The 25,670-nt window shown below is 39.7% G+C and overlaps 2 protein-coding genes across 5 annotated transcripts in view; one reads left to right on the top strand and one right to left on the bottom strand.

The window, feature by feature from the left end:
- The window catches only part of SHISA9 (shisa family member 9), a 177,816-nt gene extending 153,297 nt beyond the window's left edge, over window positions 1–24,519 (bottom strand). The window contains exons 1-3 of one of the 2 annotated variants that reach the window (XM_048064130.2): window positions 23,546–24,519; window positions 22,154–22,762; window positions 14,877–15,004 (exon numbers count right to left, since the gene is read on the bottom strand). In XM_048064130.2, coding sequence (XP_047920087.1) covers window positions 14,877–15,004; window positions 22,154–22,677 — 652 coding nt within the window. In that variant the 5' untranslated portion in view covers window positions 22,678–22,762; window positions 23,546–24,519. Of the gene's footprint in view, window positions 1–14,876; window positions 15,005–22,153; window positions 23,511–23,545 lie in introns of those variants that run through there. The other variant, XM_013176909.3, reaches the window with a different exon arrangement.
- CPPED1 (calcineurin like phosphoesterase domain containing 1) overlaps window positions 1–25,670 on the top strand; it is a 143,176-nt gene that overhangs the window by 34,290 nt on the left and 83,216 nt on the right. For all 3 annotated transcript variants that reach the window (XM_066977522.1, XM_066977519.1, XM_066977521.1), the window contains exon 3: window positions 25,419–25,510. In XM_066977522.1, the coding sequence (XP_066833623.1) occupies window positions 25,419–25,510 (92 nt within the window). The remainder of the gene's footprint in view (window positions 1–25,418; window positions 25,511–25,670) is intronic.

Here is a 25,670-nt window from a genome sequence, read left to right as displayed (position 1 = left end):
AAACACTCTCATCTCTGTTTTTAGCAAGTCTGTCTGCTTAAGAGAGCAGGTTACTGACACCATTAAGAACACTGACAGGCTTGTTTCTTTCCAGAATATTTAATGACCAAAGGATTAGAAATCTAGTGATGGATAGTTTAGGCTGCAAACTTACAAACTGGCTGGTGTTAAACTTGCTAGGCTGTATATAAAGAGGGGATCTGGATGTGAAAAGCTCCATGTTCTATTTAATCACCATCGAGTCCCTTCAGGCTTTTTTGTTTCCATGAATGATTTCTTCAGTGCCTATGTCCATTTCAGTAGAAGGAGTTTTTTCTTACACTCAGATTTTATATGACTTTTGAACCATCGTTGCTAACTGCGCTAATTTCTTTAGTGAATTGTATACAATTTAATACGCTAGCCTGAATAGTCATTTTACTCATTTAGTCTTTCTTTCTTTCCTTTTTTTTTTTTTTAATATTTCAGTACTCTTACTTGAAGCATGATAGATGCTAGAAAACTTGTACCTCTTCCATTCTCCCCCAGAAATGAGCTGCTAATTAGTGCCAATTCTTAACTTCTTTGAAGTGTTTGTTTTAATAACCTGGAGTTGCAAGGGAAGTGGGAAGTGTTCCCCAGTCAGCTGTTCCGAGCCTGGCAGACCGCCAAGATGGTTGTGACCTCCAGAAATCCTTAAGGTTTTGATCAGCATTTCCTTATCCCCAATACTCTGTTGTTTCTGTTTTAAATTACATCTCAGTGTACCCAGGTTGGGTAATAATGTTACCGTAAGTGCTATAACAGATTGTTACAAGCATCCTTGGATTATGAGATGGGAATATCTTGATTATGTAAACAATGATAGTGTTTATTGTATTATATTTCTGAAATTATTATAGCATTATGCTGATACAAATTATACTGTCACATCTCAAGTGTATTTATTTAAAACATAGTGGATGCAATTCAAAGACTGTCAAAGACAATGAAAGACAATACCTGACTTTTGCTGCTTTTGTATCAGGATCAGTACGCTATCGTAAATTTTGCATTATTTTGTGCTAATTCCTAGGATAAGAAGATATAAATTTCTTGACCTTTCTGTGCCTGTAGTGCTAATCACTTCCATAATTATAAAACGCTGTAAATAATGGGCAGAAAGATCTTGCTGCTGCTGAAACACATTTGTTACAGAATATGTAGTAAGTTAGTTCAGGGAATCTTGTGATAGTAACTGTGCATGATATAAGAAAATGCATCTCCTGGAAGTTGGTCGTTCATACAATGGTGCATAAATATAAATGAACAGCTTCTTTTCCCACTAATGCTTAGAACGGACAGGAAAATGAGGATTGTTTAAGCGGCTGAAAAAACTGCATTATGTTCATCTCCATTTATCCTTTTGATCCCATGCCAGTGAAGCACTGAGAATATTATGTACTACATGTCCCATAGTACATGACACATATATTAGTGTAGGTAGCTAGAGGTGCTATGGCATCTTATAATACTCTGTACGTACAGGGCCTAAATTCAGAAATTTAATGGGGACAGAGAATGAACATTGTATTTGATCACAGAACACATATAGAGACGCCATGTCTTGAGGTGGTAAGAAGGTTAAAGGGTGTAGGAAAACACAATTATTTGTTTTTAAAAAATGTGTTATTCTCAGCCAAGAAGCAAAACTTCAACCTTTTAAAAATCCGTAACACTTTTTCAGCTATTGTGGTTGTTGAAACTGAGACAAATGTATACTGTCCCCGATAGCACCTTTATGGATCCTTTTGCTGCAAGGACTTTTTAACAGCAAGTTGCTTTTCCCATGCATTTATAAATGTTTTTCATTGTGTTTTTTTTTTTCTTTTAATTACTGATCACCTTTAAACAAATCTGTTTTTTTTTCTAAGTTACAGAGCATGACATAAATTTACATATTAGTGATCACTTCCAGAAACTAATGTCAAGTATTCAGTATTTCATTTCATTTCTTCTGGCAGAATTCTTCTAGAATGCTTGCCTTGTCAGTAACTGTGGCATATCTTCATTACTACTGTCAGGCACAGAAAAGCAGAATCACAAACATGAAGGCAATAAAAGCTTTGCTGGGAGAGAAAAAGATCAAGTGAGAGAGAGAGAAATTGAGCTGAACAGTGGTATCATCCCTGAGATACTCTCAGGGTGGGGAGGAAGAGACTTTGCTTGGACTGCTTTTGAGTCACAGCTGGGTAAAGCATTAAATTATTATTACCATTGTGGTAAAATGAATTTGATTTTCAGGCTCATTTTTGCTTATTCTCTTTCTGATATTATTTATCTGTGGATTAAAAAGAAAAATACAATAGGGTTGTCATCCAGACATTTACAAGTGAGTTAAACTGACACAGTGCCAAACGGTCAGTCCAGGTATGTTTCCCCGTGGGGGTAATGGCTGTTCTGCTGGCACAGCTCTTTGCTCTGAAGGTTCGGTGAGCTATGTAGGTATTACACACTGCCTAGTTCTGCAATTTTGAATCCTTTTTCAAAAAAGAATCTCTGGAGCATTTTAAATTGAACCCACTCTCTCTCTGTGCTTTCTGACATCTTCCTTGTGAAAGGCATCCCTTCATTGTCATCTTTGATGAATTTTTTGCCTGTATATTCCTTTGACAGCTCCTCTCATCCCATGAGTTCAATACATCCTCTCTGAGCACGTTACCTTTTCATCTAGCGTTTCTCTATGTTAAGGTTATGCTGATCCTCATTCGTGAATTGGATTCTGCCAGGCTTGCTGATACTGTGTACTGTAGTTTGCCAGACCTAGTTTGCTCTGACTGGTAGTGATAGCAGTGGATACAACTTCAGACAGCTGTGGCAGCAGCAATCTTTACTACCCAATTGCAGGTGTCTAGCCATAAATATGGTAATGTTGTACTGCTGGACCAGAGCCAGCTCTGCACTGACTCCTGCAGCACCTCTTTCCAATATGAAGCACAAAGATGATTTGATGCTCAGATAGGCCCTCAGCTTGCTTGCAGTCACACCAAAACAAGCCCAGGGTGGCTTCAGAGGGACACAGCACCACTGTAAGACCTCACCGTCTTTTATATGGGCAGGGTGTCAGGAACTGTTTCAACACACGAGGAAGTGTGTGCCTGTTGTAGTCCTGTGTACTATGTAGAAATGCACTCCAAATCTTAACTAGAGGAAAGCTGGTTAGAATGACAGAGTTAGGAGCTGTCACTGACACCAAGTCCACAAGACAGAGAACGCAGTCTGGATAGCACCTGCAATTTTCTCACACAGGCCGTATCTAATGAAATCTGTGGCTGCAAGTTACTATGAGACTATTTTAAAGGGAGTCGTCAGATGAAGAGTATTCAGCATCATGACATAGTGGCTGCCAGAATTCAGTCATCCCTATGATGTTGGAGTATGGCATGCGTATGTTCTAATTTTAATTTGCTTGGGTGATAATTAAGATAAAATTATCCCTCTTCTGTTAATTCCTCCAAAGTTGAGAAGTCCTGTCAGCAACTGTATGAAAGGAGTGTTCTTAAAGTTGCTAGTTCATGCTCACCAACTTCCAAGGTGCTCCGTTCTTGAACTCCATGTATTCTACAGGTCTGTGGGGAAAGTAAATCCAATTCTAAATCCATACATACACACAGAGCAATGTGCACTTAGGACTCCTCCGTCTGTAATCTGCTAGTTAGACTCAGATTGCTTAACACCAGTGACTTTCCATCCTTGAAGCTGTGCAATATCTTCTTTCCCAAGAGTGTTGCAAGCCATAAAGGAGGATTAATGCTGCTTTTGAACTGCATTAACTATTGTGTGGATTTTCCACTTGGAAGGTTCTAGCATAGTCTTAGCACCATGTAAAGTAGAAATAAGAATAATTGGCAATTAATAAATCATCTGCCAAATTCTGAGCTTGCATTTTGCTCTGTGATAGATCTGATCTTCTGATATATCTCCACTCCCTTCAGACTTTCTTATACAAATAGTTTAGAGCCTGCAGACCGGGAATCATCCTGACTGATGGGAGACAACTTTGATCAGTGGGGAAGGGGATGTGCCATGGATTCTTTTATCCTTCTTTTCTTGTTTTCCTGGCATGCCCAACCTTTGATAACTAGATCTCCCCATTTGACAATTACGGACTCTCAGAGCAGCATCTCAATACTTACTTGATTTATGGAGCCAAATTTCATGCTAACAATGCCCTGTAGCCTTTTATTGCACTTGGTAAATAACTCTAGATTTATTGTTCTTAAAAGAGAACACAGCGAATGTAATTTTTTGTCTAGCTCCCCGTTACTCCCCATAGTAACTTTTAACCCATTTGCCCCTTGACTGCACAGAGGCAAAAGGCTACATAGCTGCTTGTTGGTTTGTTCTGTTTGCTGATCAATCTGTACATGTATACCAGAATGGATAGCTTTGAAAAAGCCAGAACATATTACTTTTTGTCCAGGAACAATCAACAAACACAAGGGAAACCTGAAGCACTGGTTACTGAAATGAAGAGGCAGTGGAGTGCAGAGGCACAACCCTTGCTGTTCCTGGTGAATCACATGAGAGGTGGTAAAGAGGAAACAGGAACATCGGTGTTATTTCAGTTCCAAGTTCAGCAGAACATAAGACTAAGTTACAGGGATCGCGTTTTCTTTGACCTCTTCTCTTTCTTTCTAAAAACATTTGAGTGATTCTGGTGATTACAAAATCTAAAAATCTTTTTCTGTGCATGGAATGGATAGGTGATTGCCACTTTCCACCACAACTCTAACTCCATGTCTCTGATTCTGGGGTTAATCTCCATCTATGACTCTATAGTTGTAGAAATGGAGATGAAGTGTCACATAGGAAAGAAGGTGTAGCTTCCAAATAAATATTTCTAGCCCGATTTTCATAAGTAAATGTTAATGGCTGTAAAATGCTAGACTATGACAGTGCAAGAGCATCATATCGTAAAGTGTGTCACTTGTATGCACTTGGAAAGAATCCTGATGACTTTTTCCCTGTTGTAAATTGCTTACCCTGAAAGGAAATAGGCCTAATCTATTTGCACACAGTTATTTATACCTCCCTACAAGAGGTGTAGAATCATAGCTGGAAAAAGAATTAGTGTTCGGTAACTCTTAGATAGGTGCATTAAATTATTAATATAATGAACAAGTTAGTAAAAGAGCTTTCTTGTGTTTTGTATATGACCTCTATAACATAGCTGTTTAAATGTGGACATCTGAAAAGAAGCCTAAATAATTTTACTTCTAATATTCTTCAAGATTCAGAAGTTTCTGGTAATTGTTACTGATTTTGCTAGAAGCATTTTTATCCAAGCTCAGCTCCTGGACTCTCTGTCATCCCAATCAGACCTTGGGATATATAGAAATAGTATGCTGAGCTCCACAGGTAAAATTTTAGTTTTCCAGCTTTGATGTACAGACTTGCAGACACAAGATGAACCTTGGACAGATGCTAGAGAGCAAGGAGCTATCTCTTCTAAGTGAATTTTGCCCATTATAGCTCTTGAAGAGGTCTTTCTTTTAGTCTAACTTCTATGAAAATGCCTGCTGTAAATGTCTTACCCCACAGAGTATACGCTGATTTTTTTTTCCTGATTTCCTCTGGATCTTTTCTGTGGAAAAGATCTTGGTTGGGGCCAATTAATTTATTTCCAAGAGAAATTATTCCTTTTCACAGACCTCTTTCAGAAAAAGCAAGAATGAAAGAAAAATAGTTTTAAACTAATGGAAAAAAAGTAATCATGAACATGCATTTTTCCATCTCCAACACTGAATTCTCTAAGCTGTATAAAGTTTTTTTTTACAAAGCTGTAAGCTAAATTTCTGCATCTCTCTTTACATTTATGCTGTATTCAAGATGAATAACAAAACACTAATTCCCCTCTGTAAGGTAGGTGTGATGTCCTAAGTGAGTTGTAGTGCCCTTGCGTGAAATCCTTGAGCCATTAAAGAAGGTGAATGCTTTACTGTAACTTTTGTCTGATCATAATTTCATCTAATTGATTTAAAGATGCATTATTGTAAGCACTATCAAAATCCTACTGTTGTTGCAAGGCTCCCAGCCCGTGCCTCCCCCATCTCTGAACTGCATGTTGTAATTTATGGCTGAAAGTCGTTCCTCTTGAGTGCCCTGTCAGTAAGATTAAATGCTCCTAGACATTTGCCATACTTTTCTGTGTTGTGGTACTCTTTCATATGCTGTCCAGAATGGCCAAGCACATGCTTTCTAAACCAGCAGAAATTAGCACCATCAAATAGTACTTGTCACTCAGAAGGCTCAGCTTGTTACAGGCAGCAGAAGAGGCAGCGATAGAAAGCACAAAGCTCAGTATGCATGGAGAATATGGTAAGAGAAAACTATAAAGCAGTTCAAAAGTGATAAGGATTGATCAGGTTACTCCTGAAAGAGCAACTGGCTACATGGGAAAGGCTTTTTTTTTTTCTTTTTGTTTTTCTGGCTAATGCTGTAGAGTGTAAAAGCCAAAAATAACGTAGTAAGAGCAAACTCTTCAGGGTATAAAACACATCTGTGTTTGAGACACTTGGTTTATTATGTATGCTTCCAGATAAACAAATAGTTGCTAACCCCACTAAAGTTGTCAACATTTTGTCATGCACATGCTGTCTCTTTTGTGTATGCTCATGTGTGCATAAATAACTATATATCAAACATGCATTTCCCCTTTTTGATAAGGAGTAGATGGTGAAACCCAATTGGATTATTCTGGACTATGTTGCAAATTCACTGCAGACTCAGAAGTATAATACAGCCTTAAACTGAGACATATGTTTCTTAAACATATCAGTTAAAAGCAAAAGTATGTTAGTGAAAAGCACTTAAAAGCTATTTATATGTGCTAACTTAAAGATTAAATTTAGGAGTATACCTAGGAAAACATTGAAGTCCACTTTGTAATAATCTGTGAATGATTGTTAATGCAGCTTTGTGTGATGGTTTTAGAGAATTTTTCAACTATTGTTTCTATTATCAAAATCAATAACAAAGTAATTTCATAAATATTACCAGACTGAGGTCCCTTCTTGATTTTATATTACTATATATATTACTAACTAATATTACTAACACTGAGGTCCCTTCTTGACTTTATCTTATGATAATAAAACTGAAGTCAGAGCTGATGTGTACATTTCAAGGAAAGCTATGATATAAAGCAGAGAACAAAGCTTCTGAAAACCATTTATGATTGAAACTGTAGTTTGAAATTTGAAAACATCATCTCACTGAATTGCATGTCACAATTACCTGGTAATACTGGGATGTATTTTAATGTATTCAGCCAACCTCTTCTACTTCATTTTGTAACCAATATACAGGTTCTGGTTGGCAAAGTTGGTATGACTGCATTAAAAAACAAACAGGGAAGTAGTTTTATAGAATGTTAAATTTCTGAGAATGGTATTTTAAAATCTAATATACAGAATCAAATTTTCGAATGAATAGTCATTAAAAGTGTGTATGTTTAGCTGTGGATAAATCAGTTTACAATAGTTTGTGCTTGCGCCTGAATGCATAGACAGAAACCAACGTAGTACTGAATTTATGTTTTTATCATTTGTGTTATAAATCTATGATTTTTTAGACAAAATATGAGGGTGGGAGTTAGTGGATTTAGAAAGATGATTAAGCTGTAAGTCAACAGTTAAAAACAATACTGTTTTGGCATGGAAAAGGCGAGTGCAGTTTGTCTTTCTGATGGTATTGGCAAACCAACCATGAAAGCAAAAGGTGCTTTTTGTTTGCATTTTTGCTTTTTTTTGTTGTTGTTGTTTGGTTTGCTTTTTTCCCCAAACACAATTCCTATTACTTTAGCATTGTTTCCCATACCAATTTTTGACAGCAAGAATCCCAGCAACATGAAAGATTGCAATAAGCATGAGGCATCGATGATGGATCTTGCTGACAGTTGTGGTAAACAGTGGGAATATTTTGCACTGGAATTTCTTGAACATTGAGAATCCTATTATTCAGTGTAGCTCTCCAAGGACAAAATACAATTTTAGATACTGAATTGATATAATGGGAATAATGCCTTACTAATAAAATTTAACAAGTAAAACTTAGATTGCAAAGTGTTGAAGCGGTAGATGATGCTTATTCTTCTAAGGCTTAACTTTGTTTTCAGGTGAATGTTTGATGACAGTGTGTATCAATACTTAATAACAAACACCTGTGGAACTAAACCCTTATTAAATAATTATGATGATGATACAGAAGTAAAAGTGGACTCCCAAGGGAAACGCATAACTGTTTTCTGAAGTCAAACCATATTTAAATATTGAACTTCTCATCTGCTAGATGGTAAATACATCCCTGTACTACTGGGCAGCATTTCAAAGTACTTTAATCTGCACCCCAATGACAGCAAAATGAGTCTCATCCTTTACATGTGCTTTTCAAGTTTAAAGTTGTGTGACTCAAAACTACCTATGTAATAGTCTGTCACTGCAATGCTCTCTTCTGTTATGACAATATTTTTTGTTTTGTTAATTAATCATTCAGCCTTTTAAACTGCATTATAAAATATAAAAGTATATTGCAAATAATTTTTATTCCATAGCTAATTATTGCCACTAAAGGATAATGCCAGTGATTAACTGTATTTCTCCCAAATACGTTTTACATTGATGAATATTTTTATGAAGATATGTCAAATGTATCTGAATTAAAAGCTCTCTAGAAGTAAATTATAGGATGCAAGACAGTAATCTAATATAATTATTCTTATTGCACAATAAATGAAGACAGAGCAAAAACTTCATTGTTGAGTCCAATTGGAAATGGTTATATTGAACAGAGCTTATGAAGATCTACCCAATATCATTCAAAACATATCCCACTGACTAAAATTGCAGAAAGGGTACATGACATTCTCACTAGGTTTCCGATAAAATCATATCCACCAAGAAATATTTTAGAATAAAGAGGAAACCCAGTGAATGTACGCAGTGACTTCAAGTTCACAGTTGTATTTGATTATAGATGCAGGATACAATCCCTGAGTCCTTGTTGGTGGTGCAAACTATTGTCTTTACTATTTGCTTTAGTTTATTAATTTGCTTGCTAGATTAAGCCAAAAGGTTGATACCAGAGGCAAGCAATTAGTAAGAACTTTGCTAGAGTTCTGACATATTATGCTAGGTGAAGACAGGTGTAGGTGTTAATAAAAGGCTACTGTGTGTAGTATATATTAACATTTTCAAAATCATCCATTTTTTCTAAATGAATTAAGGGAAAGTACTGCAGTCAATGCTTAATGAGATATTTCATTTGTTTTACTGTTTTATCTTTCCTAAGTAAACTCACAAGCTCTCGTTATCAGGTTGTAATTAAATTCCTTGAAAATCCTTATTGGTGTTTCAAGAAGGTTCATAGCATCTTCTCATAAATCAGCATCATGAATCTGAATTAGAATCTGAATGTAAATTACTAACATTTTTATATTAATGATTGTGAGACTAAACACACATTCAGAACTGATTAAACATCACTGTCTGACACTGAATGACTGAGTTGCAAGAAAACAGCATCTTTAGACTTGAAGTTTGTATGAGAAATTGTGTGTCCAGCATGGAAGATTTGGAGCTGTAATACTCTTCCCCTATAGCTAAGAAAAAATCCATCACCAGTTTGCTAATGCTTTGAAGTTCTACTAGATACTATAATTTCAGTTGAAATCCGTATCTAGAATTTAATTTAAAATGGTTTGAAAAGTTTGCTGCTTTTAAACTCAATCAGAAATGATATTAAAAAAATATAGTATTTCTTTTGACATTGCTGGTGATGGTGATGTGGGCTTTTTCTTTGGTGATTAGTTTTGTGACATATGTAATTTAAAAGTAGAATCTTTCTTCCTTGTTGTATATGACAACCAAAATGTACTAAGTAGCCCTCTCTCAGGTTACTTTAAGCCTATTGGCTTTTAGGTTAGGAACTACCTAAAGTATCTGATTTTTTGGAATAGCGTTAAGGTGCTTCCTGGGGTAGACCATGGATCAGTAAAATGAGGTTTTGCATTCTGGCCATGAAAACTAAGGTTTGAAATGGAAACAAATTCCCCGCGCTTACTGACTAGAGTTCCTTCTCTCTGTCACAGCATTGTAGTTTCTTGTGAACTAAGGACATCCTCCAATTAAGTTGGCCATTTTATTCTCCCTCATTCTTCACTGCCTCAGTGCACTCCATCAGCAGTACTTCTTCACTTCTTCTGTCACTGTGCATCTTTTTCTTGGATGGAAACTTATTGGTGTTCTCCATCTCCCCACTCATAAAACATGGCTGGAGCCTTGCCTATAAAGGGCAGCTTTTCTGCCTGTACTCTGCCCTAAGTGAGGAGGTGAACAGCCAATTAACATTTATGAAGAAATAGCCCAATTCCTCTGGGCTGGACCTGCACATATAGCCAGGCCTGAAAAAGCATTTTACTGTAATCAAGCAACCCAGATACCAATGAGGCCAAAGATAGTTATTTGTTCAGTCCTTTGCATTGTGCATCCCTCCATCAGAACAATGTTTTATTAGAGCTTCAAGGCCCCTACCAACCCAAGTATATTATTAGAGTAATACCTCATGTTCTCTGCGACTACTTCTTTGTTATTACACAAGTAAGTAAATTAGTGTTTTATGTCAGTAGGAATTGGGCTTAGATAATGCAATGCAAAACCATACACTTGTTTATATCAGACGATGTTATATTTGTAAGTTAAACATAAAAATAATTAGTTTGCCAAAGAGCTCTGCATTCAACAACAAAAAAGCATATTCATGAGGGAAAAAAGACTGCAAAAAAACTCTTGCACATTCTAACTGTATTTTCACAGTGTCAAACTGGTGACAGTTTCTCTCACTGGAAAACAGGGGCTGAGCTTCTACTTACAGCCATGGGGGAAGTACAGGAATACACAGTGCAGCGTGTTTATTCTAATATGTGAGAACTTCAAAAAATACCCTCCTCTTTACACGTTTACTGTCTCAACACAAAGAAATAATAAAAGTTAACTTATCATAAGGCACCCGTTACAGAAACGCCTTAGCTTTGTTTTCAGCATTAGCATTTGTAGTCAGTAAGTATCCAGGACAACTGACAATCAAATGCAGCAGCAAACACATTATTCCCTTGCATATATTTAAGAAGAGAAAAAGTCATTTTAGTCACGTGTGCTGCAAATCCTTGGCCAGTATTAAAACCAGCTATTTTGATACAGCAACGCTTCCTGCTTTCAGTGGTGTGTTTGCAATTCCCTTCTTTTTTGTTATGTTAAATTAAAAATGAAGAAATAACTTATACATGTCAAGCTAAGTAAAAGCTAGCATTTTGCACCTTAAAACCATCATAATCTAGAATTGTCTACCCTTTAAAATCAGCTCTACGTTTGAACTCTGCATAAATGCTTTAAATATATGAGCGCAAGGCCAGTTATTATTGAGGAGATATTAACCAAGCTTTCACTGATCATTAGGAAAAGTGACTGTGGATAGCGCTAACATAAGTATTTGTTTCACTGTGCCATCATAGATTATGAATTAGAAATAATAGTAGTAATCACCTTCCAGAAATGAGGGATGTAGCTAGAAAGCCTCCTAGCTCCTGCTGCACTATTATTATAACCCCAACAAGTTAAATAAATTGCTGACTGCTAACACAGTAAGTAGAAAAAGAAATCCTGAATGCTTCTGCTTTCTTAAGGTTCATGAAAGTTAAATAGAGATGAACAGAACTGATCTCAAATTCTGCAGAAATGTTTGCTCTTGGTTTTGTTTTTAATATACATGTCTATTTTATTTTATTTAACATGCCATGCTAGAAAACTTGAATGCTGTGATTCTTGGTAGATAACTGCTGCTTGTTTACAAAGCATTGTTCCATTCTAAGGTGCATAAATGAGGTGAAATAATGGAAAAGTAATCCTAAGGAAAGCACATTATAGAAAGAAAATTATGGCAACTATCTACCACTAAGGACAAAGTAGCTTTCACTAATAAGCATCTAGGTTGTCTGGATTCACATGGGCACAGAAAAAAAATATATATATATGTGTGTTTTTCTAGAATCTCCAGTATGGCTTTTCTTTTCTGAGTATGAGAAAAGAAGGGATAAGAAACTCAGTAAACTGCACATCTTAGACTACAGGGCACTAAAAAGAAATGTCTACTTTTGGTCTTCCATTGCACAGCTGGTTTTGGCAAATAGCTGTGCTTACTGCAGGCAGCTTAGAAAATCTTTGTTCTCTGGTAACAAGCAGTCCAGGGATAAAAACACATTCATTTTCAGTGTCAGATGTTATGCAAAGTTTGTCCCATGCAAAGTTTGCCAGCCCACTTTTCAGAGCTGGCAGCATCAGCAAGATGTTTTTTTCAAGAGGGCAGAAACAGGAACTGAACCTTCAAATCAGAACATTTTTAATAATGTTTGGCCTTCAAAAGTTTGTCTACAGTATCTTGAAAGACACAATATGGAAATGGTATATAATGCCTAATAAATTGCTCCTGCCCTCTTCTTATCTACGGACCAATGTGAAAAGTACATCTCATTTTGAAGTTTCATTTCGAGATGGCTAGTAGATAGAAAGGAGAACTTATAAAAGAGAACTTAAAAATATATATTTATATAATACCAAAGTGTCAATTCTATAATTTTGTTACCACTTCATTTTCTCTGTATAAGTAAAGATCTGGAATAGAATTCAGGTTTATTTGCTTGTAAATATACCCCCAAAAGCCTGTCACTTTTTCAGCACTAGTAATATGTAATACTGCTCTGACAATGTTTCTGCAACATCCCCACTCTTGCAGTGTTTCAGAACTCCACTATAAAATTTCAAATCGCTAAGATACTGGGCTTAGAGTATCTGTCTTAATAATGTTTCTTTCTAAAGCTTTTTTCCTGCACCATAAATGCACATGCACTCAACCCACCTTAATCATTTGTGATGTATTGGCTAATTCTACAAGGTCATTTAGTCATGTTTTAGATGAGTTTATGAGGGAATATAGTGGCAACAAATACAAAATAATGAGTAAATGTATAGAATATTGGTTAATTCGAATTCAAATCCAAGAAACTTAATGAGTTTAAAGACCTGCTGTGGTATATTGTATATTGAAGTATACAAAGATCTAAGCAAAACAGTGTGAAATTACAAAATTCTAGACACAGTCAATGCAGTAAGAATTTATTTACTTTCTGGCTCTCTTCATTAACTGGGATTCTTAATAAACATTTCATGTGTGAGAGAAACAAAGAATTGTACCCTGAGTTCATTAGCATTTTGCATTTTCCTCCTTGAAAACATGGTCACAGGGAGGATGAGAAGAGATCAGGCAAGAGCTAATACACAGAGCAAAGAGAGAGAGAGAGTGCATATCCTCCTTAAACCACAGGAGCTTAAAGGGGTTAGAGCGCCTTTGATTGAGAGAGAGAAGCATAAGTTCCCCTCGAGAAGTGGCATGTTTTTACACAATTAGAGTTGTTCTGCTGCAGTATGTAGGTACCTCCCCCTCTGCACTGTACAACTGCACAGACCCAGGTGGAAGTACTTAGCTGGAGAGCCGTGCAGACAGATTAGATGTCAGAGCTCACTATATGTGGTATCTTTATTAGAGGTCACAGTTTTAATTCCCTCCTATTATCCTGTAACCACGCGAATAAGAAATCACAGTCAGCCTCTACCACAAAACAAGTATCAAGAGTGCATGCAGCACATGAATCATCTCTTTCTCTCATTGTCCTTACCCTGTTCCCCCAAAAGAAGGGAGCAACAAAATCTCACAATAACTGCACAGTGCAGTCTGAATAAAACTAATTCTTTGCCCAGCTATAAGCAAATTTTCTGCTTTCTGCAGTTACAGAAAGATAAGGAAAAGACCAGTGCATATAGTTTAAATGTTTCAAAACACAAATACCAATGCAGGAAAAGTATATTTGCAGTAACATGCTCAACTACCTTGATCTACAGCACAGAATAAATCCATCCACTGCCTAATAATCCATACCTTCCTGAATGACAAATATATTGAACTTAAAATTGTAAATATATCATCTAAAATTTCTATGTATGCATATATATAATATAGATGAATACAAAATACATAAACACGTGCAAATTAAAATTACACTGAAACTGTTCATCATGAAAGGAAAATTTATCTGATCATGAGAAAGATCTGCACTGTGGTCTAATACAAGACTGAGAAATAAGGTGCCTAGGATTTCAGAACCCCTTGAAATGTCACCACAGTTCCTCTGAAACTCCAAGGTGTACTTTTTCCTTGCCTTCAATAGCAAACACATAATAGCAGGCACAGAATAAAAATAGTATTTAAAACAAAATAATAGTCTTTCTCTCATATTTCCATTACAGAAAAGAAAGAGAAAGTGAAAACCACAAACAACCTTATGCTCTCCAGGAAAGTATTTAACTTTTTTACTAGCAGAGATGATATAACAGCCTAATGAGACTACTTTCCTATTGGGTGTTACAGCTGTATGAAACGTCTCGTTAAATCTTGCTGTAAGCTTAGCCATTTCTATTTTGATATAACAAAACATAGAATAAGGGATGGATTGATGAGCTGAAGAAAAACACCAGTTAGGAGACAGAAGTACAAAGCAAATATTAGTCAACCAAGACACCTAATTAAAATAAGAACAATAACTCTTTTTCTAATCAAAATCGCTTTCTGTTAGTGTTGCACTATTTGCACCAGGAAATCCTAGATATTTCTAGTTCTGTGATAAAGAATCTTCCTAATTTGCAAGAATCCTTGTGCCGTCTATCCTCATTTAACATCCACCAATATTCATTCCATAGTACTCATTTTAGTGCCAGCATTCCAAACATTAATATAGTTATAACGCAACTTACGTAAATTATTTGGAGGAGGTCTTGTATCCATGTTTTCATAATGTTGCACATGTACTACAATGTTTAGATCTCTTTCCATATGATCTGTAGTACAAGGACCTTGAGGTCGCATAACATCTGCAAGAGCCCTGAAAAACAAACAAACAAAATCAGAATAAACCTGTTGCAAAATATGTAAGGTATTTGCAATACTTTACGGTTTATTTAGTTTGAGATATGGCCCATCATAATGTCTCAGGACAAATCAGGACTCGGATTCATCATGAGACTTTGCAACTAAGGCTATTTAGCCTGCCTTAGTGTGCTAGCAGTAATAGACACGTTAAGTTCTTCAGCTGTCTTGGCTCTGTAGGAACATAATTTTAGCTTGTTGAGACTTGCAGAGTTCTGCCATTGCCTGAGCTCGGTGACTGCCACTGCAGCTCTGCCACTGCACTCGGCTGGCAGCTGAGCAGCACAGCACCGGCCCCTGCAGTTACCCTCACACCTAGATTCCCAGCAGGGTCTGTTGAGGTTAACTCCCATGCATGCAACTAACTGCACAGAGCACCCACCACACAGAGATCTTGGCCATTTTCCTTGAAAATTATTACCAAAGATGAAAGGTCACCTTACCGTAGCAATCCAGTAGGTATATCACCTGCCATAATCAGGGATTTAAGCTGTTCCCATCCAGAAAGGGAGCTAAAAATTGTCTTTTCTCACTTCTGTGACAGCGACCTGATCATTAAGATGGAGCAAAGCTTGCATGGCAACACTGCTGGCTTCCTTGAAGCTAGTTCAGAAACAGGATGAAAGCTTTATGGAAGGAGGGAGAGCAAGTAAAAGGGGTCCTAAAAGATAGGCCAGGCCCAAACAGATAGTGGTTGGGGGGTGTTCTGCAGCGTTGCAGGCAGCAGCTGTATCTGACATGTATCTGAGATGGGTTCATCCTGTGCTTGTGTATTTTTTTCCAGACTAGTTTCACTGCCAAGCAACCTGCCTAGTAGAACTGTTCTCAGGCATGTAGGTAAGCATGCACACCTGTATCAGCTACATTTTAAGCTCTGAAGCTCTCAGCATGGCATTACCTACCCCTCTCTGTGATGCTGGGCCATGGATTTCTACCACTGACTCCACTAGGAGCAGGATTAGCCCCTAGGTACATGCCATGTAACTACCTGCTGAAGCTCAGTGGCACAAAATAACTGGACCGCCTGCAGAAGCTGTTCCCTTGGGCAAAGGACAGACATGGTGGGTGGCACGAAGGTCTTCAGGGTTCCATGCAAGGCCTCTCTGTTCACGTTAACGCAGCACTGACCATTATTTGCCTCTAATTTTTAGATCTCTTGAGCTAGTTTTTAAGGGAATGGCTGCATCTTCTGGGCACTATGCCCAGTTTAGTTTAATTTTCTGCAAAAATTATATACAATGTCCCAGATACTGCATCAAGGAAGACTAGCTTATAAACTAATAAATAAATAAAAATAACGACATTCACTTGTGAAAGCCACAACAAGTGCCATCGAGCTCCTCCACTGCACTTCTGTGATATGTTGATTTCTTGATCAAGAAGTACTGTACTTTTAAATATTAAATAGTAGCTTCATTTAAACTACAGAGAGGCATTCTGAGCTGGAGCTTGCTCTCAGATTGCAGGAGCATTGCTTTGGTACGCATCTGAATGATACTGATGTTTCCTTGTGTTTATGGCTAGCATTGTGTTATTAAAATATTAGTTACAGTTGTGATCAACATGTTACAGAGTACTCTGTTGATGCTGTAAAAGGTCAGGAGATAGCAACCAAATGATTAATGGTATCAGAGCAATGTTCCCATTTGAAGCAATGCTTATACAGCAGAAATAGCAGAGCTGGCCTACATAGCAGAAAAATAAAAATTCACTAGGAGAGATCTCACAAAGGTAGGTAGAAAATGGTGCAAAAGGAAAGCATTGTATTGCAAAACATAGTTTTGAATACGTGGGCACCAAAAGCATCAATATCTAGTCAATTTATGCAGTATTTCTTTATACAAAGGAAATTATTGACATCAATATTCTTATTCTAGAGGCAGCTGGACGAATTTCTGGGAAGGGAAGAAAGGCAAATGAAAGTTCCTAACTTGGATGTGGGAGTTAAAGCTGTGTGATCTCATAATACATAGATTAATATTTCCCAACTTTGTGAGAGAGGGTTTTCAGAAATGCTTTCCTCATTGCCCTTAATCTGATGGTAAATATTGTTCACTGTAGACTTTAAATAACACCACATGTGATAGCAGATTAACTGCTGCCTGTCTGTGAAAATGCCAACTAAGTTTCCTACCATTTTAAGGTGGCTTTTTTTGAAGCGGTTTTAAGGAATGAGCTGTCCAACTCCAACTGTATTAAGGAAAAGGAACTTCTCATAATCAAGTTGTATTTTTAACGGCATGGCACCTATGTTTGTACTGTGTTAGCCAAAGTTGTACAATCTTCTCAGGGCAGAGTAGGTCACATAACAAAGAGCTTGTCCTTACTTTCCACTGGTGTAAGGGAGAGTTAAAAATGTGTGGTAGCTCGTATTACTGAAGCACAAAGGAAATGCTGTACCTGTATTTGGTTCTTTTAGGGATTTGTCCATATAATGTAATTGATAAAGGAAGTTTTGTGCCCTAGAACATGACAATATGCTTGAACAGATGTGTGCTTCAAAAAATTCTGCATAGGCCACCAGAATGTTTTAATACCTCCATGCATTTGTCTCACCTGAATATCATCACACAAAGTAGGTCCCACTGAAAAATGATATATATGTGGAAGATCTTTATCCACACCTTTGCTGTATTTGATGATTTTTTAAGGAAATGCAAACTACAAGATAACCTTGTAATCAAGTAGCCATATCAGTATGTTCTGTATATTGATATTGACTGTAGCATTACAGAAGTGAAGAAATGTTACCTACGTGTGAGTTCATGCCCCAGAACTATCCAAGCATCACAAAACTTCAGGATTTCTCTTGCCACAAGATTTTTCTTTTTGGATATATAATATAACTTGCAGATGTTATAAAAACATGTGGAGCCATGCATTTCCCTTATGGTTATAAGCCTGAAGAAGCTGAAACACAGGTTATTTCATGAAAGGTCAGTTGTCATATTTTGCCTCCAGAACTGGGTCAAAACCTGTGAGGGAAATAATTTCACACATAGGATTCAGTATTTTGGCAACTCAGACTATTTTTGGCCTCAGGTACATGCCTATTGAATGATCAACAAAAGACTTGACTTGTGAGCTCAGCACATTGTGAAGGATAAAAGAAGAGCTCAGATGGTTCATAATATTCGAAAAGCTGCTAACAGGCTGTCAGAAGCACTGCTTTAAAAAAAAAAATCTATAGAGTATGAGTATGATTGTAAATATTGTTCTTTCGGTTCCTGGTTTGTTTGTACATTCTCCGCAAGGATTAGGGAAGAAGACAAAGGTGTAGCTTTATTTACAGAAGAATCTCCTCCATGGAACAAAAGTAAAGCATTTTCCTTTTCCACAAATTTTTGAGAGAGCATTCTCCACTTTAACTAGGGAGCCTAAAAGTCCCATTGCTGTAGTCTTAAGCAGCAAGCACATGCTGCCCTCATATGCCTAGCGGAGCTTCTAGGTTTGCTTCAGGAGGCAGATCCTTTCTCTGTTTCCTTTCAGACACGATGCTGCCACATGTGTTCCCTTTGCCATGTCTGGTAACATCTTACTCCCTTGCCCTCTTAGAAGGCAGGAGAGTAAAGGAGTTACGCTGCTTGGACCCTACTCTTACTGCTTAACTCTTGGACACTGTACCCAAGGGAACATTAATCTCCTTTATCTCCTTTTAATGTCAAGTAACAAAGGGAGAATGATATACACAATGTATTATCATGTGATGTCTAAAGGGAAATATGCCATGTAGAGTTAATACTGTCCTTCCCTCTCCATTTTCATCTTCCATATTTACAGTTCCATACCAACAGTAAGGTGTTTTACTGAAAAGCACTGATCTAACAAGAAAGAAAATGTCAGTAGTTCCACACTTGGAGTCTTTTTGCTTAAAACAAAAGGAGGCAACAAACTCCCTTAAAAAAGAATAAATTTTGACCTTTTTTTCTAAATATACTTGCCCAGTAGAGATTTTCTTACTATGGATTGTTTTCACTGCATAAGTACATTTTCCCAATGCTTTTTCATTGTTGAATATTTCAGGAAAAATCAGGGAAATGAATAGAGCATTCTTGGTTCGTTTTGGTATAGCAGTAAACAAAACGTAATGAAAGACTATAGAAACTACACTCACCGAGTCTGTGAAGTTTCCTCTATTTGCATATTGTACCACTCTAACACACACGTGTCTTACTTCAGCAGCAGATTACTGACTATAAGATGAAATAATATAAGGAATTAATGTGTGGCACACTCTTGCTTCCTATTTACAAGTCAGCGTTCTTATTCCCATGTGCCAGGTAGCTGTTTATATATTTTAATGTAAATAAAAAATGGAAATACATTATTTACATGGAAATACATTATTTAGTGTATTTGGTTCACTTTTAAAAAAATCAGCCCTCATAAAAAAGATCAGTTTACATTATGCATTGCCTTTTTGATAAGCAATGCCAGCCCTTCCATAGGTGAATCTTTTCCTAGGATGGAGAGGATTGCAGTGTTTTGTGTATCCTTTGGCTAGGGGAGGGAAAGGAGACAATCTTAGCTAAGGAAACAGATAACAAATCAGCCTCGATGTGTTTCTTGCTGCCAGCCAAAATGGAGTAACACTTAGTCCTTCTGGTTTGGCCTACCTAACAGTCTCAGTGCATTACACTTTTGCTTGTTAATAAGGTTCAGTACACGAAAACCATAAGGGGTGTTCTTTCTGGTTTTGTTTTTTGTTTGATATTATACTGATGTGTGTTATAAAAAATGGTGAATATGAATACAGGCTAGATATTACTTTAATTGCTGGTACCATTAACTGCTTAAACAGATAAATTATTTGTTTCTAAAGCACTGCAGCCTCGTTTGCAGAACATTAGTAGTGTAAAATGAACTAGGATGGAATATTTCAGTTAAACACATCTGAGGACAAAGGGGTTACTTCAATTCTTCACTCAATGAACAGATTTTTAGACTGCCCAAGAGATTTACAAATTAATTCCTTTTACAATTAATGGTAAACCCACCCCATGCAGCTGTAATAGGAGTGTGAGAACTTTTTTGGGGAAAAAAAAAAGCAAGAGCGCTGCTTTTTCAGAACATGACTAGCTATTATGCGTACTGAGTGGGTGACTGTTTTTCCATGTGATCATGACTTTCCAAGTTGCTATAATCCTGACTTGAACATTTTCATGGTGAGGAAAGATCTCACACAGTGTTAAGTAATCAGGGTAAGACATGACCCTTCTAATAACCACTTCAGAAACCTAATCTTTATGCACACATCACTGAAGGATTTCAGAATGATTTTCCAATCCCCTAAAATTCTCTTTCCATAAACTAAGACAGAATATCCTTTCAGAATACTTTACACCTGTACTTTAAATAGCCAATATACAGAGCTTCTTTAGCAAATATTTCTGTTAGTAGAAAATGGGATCTATTTAAGCTAGGAAGGGGAAGGCTACACCTTCACTTTGTCCTGGTTTTTGTAACTGTTACAAGCCCTGTCTTTTTGCCTGCATGAAGACACTACAGAAATAGACTGAAGCAAAGGAGAGCTTTTTCCAAACAAGCTTCAGCTCCTTAGTTTAAGAGTAAGATTTTAAAAAGAAATTGGGATCCATGTATTCTTTTTCTCAATTTTGTAGTGCAGAATATTCAAAATGTCTAAAGGATTAGTATACCTTTCTCAACTAAAACTGTCTTTGCAGAATTACCACTGACACACAGTGTTGAGTTGACTAAAATTTCTGTGATGTGCTTTGTTCTCGGTAGTATCCATATCAGCCAGTTTAAAAATAGCAAATAATTGCTAGTGAACTGGTGATGCATTTGCAGGAGTATTTTTGGTGGCTTTTTCCTGTTCATTTCAGGATAAGCTGTTAAACAAAAATCCATACAGGAAACTTCAGTAAAAAAGATATGGCTCCAGGTGTTGAGTTGGTCTCTTGGGCTGTATTTCAGAGGAGGACTCTTCATCTAAGCTTTAAAGATTATGAACCCAATCATTACCAGGGCAAGAGGAAGCTTTCTGCCACACTGCACGTCCAGTAGAAGGCATCGTTTTAATTGCATTTCATCACCGAAGTTGCCAAAGATGTTGGAATCGATTTAGACTCTTTAATGGAGCTATTTGCCTTTTTCAATGCCTTTCCCCCATCTGCTTTACTTTCATGTGCTTCGGATTAGCATAAAAAATCAGACAGACTGCAAACTTGACAAATGTGTTATGCCTCGGTTTTGAACTGCTGTGACAATCTTGGTTTGAAATATGTTGTTAAAGCCACTGGGCTCTGTCCCGAGCTGCCCACCTGCCTCTCCACCACTAGGCAGCCAGGATCTGGAGTAGACGGCACACAGCATGCCTAACTCTAGGTGGGGGAGGTTCTCTTTGATGTAACTCAGCCATTACACTGTGGATATAGAGTATAACACACACGTATATGGATGCAAGATTTTCATATTCCATTTTTTACCTCTCAACAGTAACTGGAAAATATTAAGAAATTCTACAGTAGCTTTTCCATTTTGTTATCCCTCTTTCCTTCTACCCTGGCTCATTTTTACAGCTCAGATATTTTACAAATAGCTCACACACTTGCAAGGGTTGGGGGAGTAAGGAAGGTCCTGCCAAAACCATTTTGCAGCTGGAGAGGGAGGGTGAGATGACATTTGTTTACATGCTTCAGTTGAGAAGTAAAAACATTTTCCAAGCTTTGAAACAGTTGGAAGAGGGAACCCATCAGGCTTTCTGTAATTCAGTGTTGCTGGTTGCAGGATTTTGTTTTCCTATTCATGCACAGTGTATCTGGGAACACTTGATGGATCTTACTGGGGAGAGGGTCAGACGCTGCAGATAAAAATGGACTGCTGTCTGTGCAGACTCCCCAGTTATTTCTAGTCTTCCTCAGTATACATGCACTTTGATAACCTGGGCTTGGCGAACCACAGGAGCTCTGTTCTGCGAAGTTGGTCTCTCTGTCGGTTGCCTTGCAGGGGAACGCAGCCTGCCTGGCTGGAGGTGTTTGTTTAGCAGGAACACACGGGCTCCTCTCTTCTTTTTGTGTGTGTGCTAGAGGGGGAGGTGGGGAGGGGACACAACACGACCCTGCTACCTGGCACTCAGCCTTACCTGGACATGTGCTCCCGCTGGGGTCTGTGCGCCTTCTCCAGCCCTAGTTTGGTGAAGATCCCCACCAGCACCATGACTGCCACAACCCCGCAGATGATGTAGACAATGAGGTTGGTTTTATCCCTGGTGGGGTCATGCAGAGGGTCGTCGATGCGGGAAGGAGGCTTCCCAGTGTTCATCCAGAGCGGCGTCTCATAGTTTGTGCAGGTGCTTTGATCCAGCCTCGTCTTCTTGAACTTGCAGCAAAACCTGAAGCCACAAGTGCCGCAGCAGAAGATGAACTCCCCCGAGCTGCAGTTAAAGGGGGGGTCCCACTGCCCCATCACGTCAAAGTAACCCCTGCAGAAGTCCGGGGTGGGAGGTGGCTCGGAGGGGTCCAGCTGCTCTCCGAGGCTGGAGTGGTTCCCCCCTGAGAGCACCACGAAGCTCCCCAGCTGCTGGCCGGCTTTCTCCTGAGCCCGACACACCAGCGTGAGAAGGTCCGCCACCAAGTAGCCGAAGAGCAGCCGAAGAAAACCTTCCATTCTGCCTCCCAGCCCCGGCTCAGCGCTGCCTCCTCCGCCGCCGCCGCCGCCGCTCGAGCTGCTGGATGCTGCGCTGCGCCAGGAGCTGAACATAAATACGAACATACAGGGGCTGGCTCCGTCAGGGGCCGGCCGGCCGCTCGCACTCAGCCCTTCAGCACCGCGGACAGCCCCGGGCGGGCCGGGCCGGGCCGGGCCGGGCCCCGGGCGGTGCCGCAGCCCCGCAGCCCCGGGCGGCACTTGTGGAGCGGGGCGAGCCGGGGGGGGGCCGGGCGGCGGGAGGCGGAGTGCGGCGGGGGCGAGGGGCGTGGAGGGGAGCGGGCGAGCTCGGAGCCTTCCCCGCGCCGCCTGGTGCCGCCGGGGGCTGCCACCTTCCGCTGCCCCCCTGCGGGGCCCGGAGCGCTGCTCCCGCACAACTCCCTCAGCCCGCCGCCCAGCCCCGCCCGGGAGGAGGAGGAGGAGGAGGATGAGGCGGCTGCCCGGTGGCATCCAGCCCGGGGAGAGCCGCCTGGGCAGGCGAGGCAGAGCCGGCGAGCCCAGCCCGTACTCCGAGGCGCCCCCTTCCCTTGCACCCCTCTGCGGAGCCGCCCCCCGCCAGCTGCGCGCCGCTGAGCGGCTTCCGCGCGGCCATCGGCCCCAGCTCGCCCCGCTCAGCCCCGGCCCTTACATAAGGGACTTCCCGCCCAGACGGGCGCTCCCCACAGGTGCGCCGCCAAAAAGCCCCGGGGCGCCTCCTGAGGGGGGCCAGGGCGGCCGTGTCCCCGTCTCTCCTCAGTCCGCGGGCTGCCCGCCGAGGCGGGCGCCTGAGGGGAGCGAGGAGAGCGGGCAGCCGGCGGAGCGCTCCTTCTCCCCGCCGAGCCCCACTCACCTGCGAGGCGAAGGCAGGTGCCGGCAGAGCGGCGTCCATGGGGCTGTGCCTCCGCTAAGCCATGGGCGCTGCCCCCGGCCCGCCGCGCCGCGCACAGGTGCCGCCTTACTCGCTCCGCACGCCTCAGAGCGGGGCTGCCTTCGTGCCTGCTGAACATGAGCTGCCCCGGCGCATCGTTTGTTTAAAAATCTTGTTCTAATGTCAGTCAGGCTGGCTCCAGAGGACGCGGTGAGGCTGCGGGTTGTTTGTGAGGCACAGAATTAAAATAACTTCCCCCCCCAAACAGAGAACTGACTCTGGAAGAGACTTTTTGGTGATTCACTCCCCAGCCCTGTCGTTTAACTCTCTCATCTCCACCTTTTGGGTTGGCAGCAACCTGCGCAAGTAGTGATAATATTATCCTGAATACTATGCTGCCACCAAATGTAGGAAATAAGCCCGTTATGGCGTGACTTAGCAGTGTGGGCTGGTGCTTCAAGCAGCTTCCCTTTTCCTCTCAGGGGACACGGCTGCGGTGGCCTCATTGCGGCCTTGGGGGCTCTTCTGCATGCGGAGGGGGGGCTGCTGTCCTGGCGTGCCAGCCCTGTCCCCCTGCCGCACACGAGGGGGTTGTGTCGTTGTGGCACTCCAGGAACTTTGGCCAACTTCACGTGGAGCTGTTGAGTGGTAAATACCCAGAAAGGTGAGGCAGAGGACAAAGCAGACGTCTGGAATCGGAGAGGGCTGTAGTTAGCTAATTGTGATCCTTTGCCTTCTCTTAAAAATAGACTCTAAGTACAGTGATTATTCCACCACACAGTTTGACAGTAAGCCTTGCATCCTTGTCCAGGAGGCAGGTTAGAAAGCCCCTTTATTTCTCAGCAGCGAAAAACAATCAGTCTCAGCCAAAACCAGCCTTTTTGGGTTTTAATATTTAATTCTTAAAACCTCCACCTCATCAACATCCCCTTTCAAGTCTCCTCTGAAATCATATCATTCCTCCCTTGTGTATACTTCTCTCTGCTATTATTTATTATTTAACACTTTGTGATGCAGTTTGTGCTGAAAATACTGCACAAAAATGAATCTGTTCCATACGTATTATCGCATCTAGAGACATTCAAGGTCCAGTCCTGTCAGGCGCTTAAGATTATGCAAGTTTCCCTGTTGATCTCACTGCTAAAAAGCTGCTTAAATATTTTGCATGATTAGTGCTGTACATGTGTGGAAAAAATAACATAAAATTACTTATTTTGTGGGCTTTTAATCCTGACTGCCTGTGGTACAAGTTTCTTGTTTGGGTTCCTGGGGTTTTCCTTAAGAATTCCCCAACAGCAAGAAGACCAAAGGATTTAGAGTATAATTAAACATCTGCTTGATTCAGTTCCATGAGATCAGGATCTGGTGCTAAGAGGCATGTGCTAGCTCAGAACTAAGGGGAAAAAAAGGAGGGTTAGTCAAAGCTCTCTGAAAAACAATGTTTTCTATGTCACCAGTAGATCCACAGAACCCAGAACCCATAAATCATGTTGCCCTAATTAATCATAAATTACTCTAGTTATGCTCTCTGTGCCTGTTAATTATGTTAGCAGTAAAGTTATTTTCACTGTATCATGTCTTAGAATTGTAATCATAAGGTAGAGTTGTTCTCGACTAGAGCATGAGCCTGTTTTATTTGGCCTTCTGCAGTGTGTTTTAATGTCTTCATAACATGTAGATGTAAAAGTATCTACATGATCAAAGTATAAAACCATTAAGTACAATAATGGAAACAACAGAGCTAGTTGAGAGAAATGTGTGTTTCACAGAGTAGTGGGGCATGCGTTGGGTTATTATGTGATTTTATAAAGCTTTTCTTGATGAAGTCAGTCAATAAACTTTTAATTTACTTTAGTCGTCTTTATGAAGTTGAGAAATGCAGAAGATTTCACAATTTAGTACCACGGTGTTCCACTTCCAAGAATTCTCTTTTGACATTGCATTGGGGTAAGTAATAATTACTTACTTTTCTACAGTTTTATCCCATAACTAATGTATTTTGCCTCTAAAACAATGGTGAGAATGAATGAATATTTCAACTAGAACTCGTAGAACGGTCTTTGCTCTAGCTCATACCCACTCAGTTAAGAGAAATACTTAATTTTAG

This window comes from Anser cygnoides, chromosome 15, assembly GCF_040182565.1.
Source record: "Anser cygnoides isolate HZ-2024a breed goose chromosome 15, Taihu_goose_T2T_genome, whole genome shotgun sequence".
Taxonomy (NCBI): domain Eukaryota; kingdom Metazoa; phylum Chordata; class Aves; order Anseriformes; family Anatidae; genus Anser; species Anser cygnoides.
This window is presented reverse-complemented; position numbering and strand designations above follow the sequence as displayed.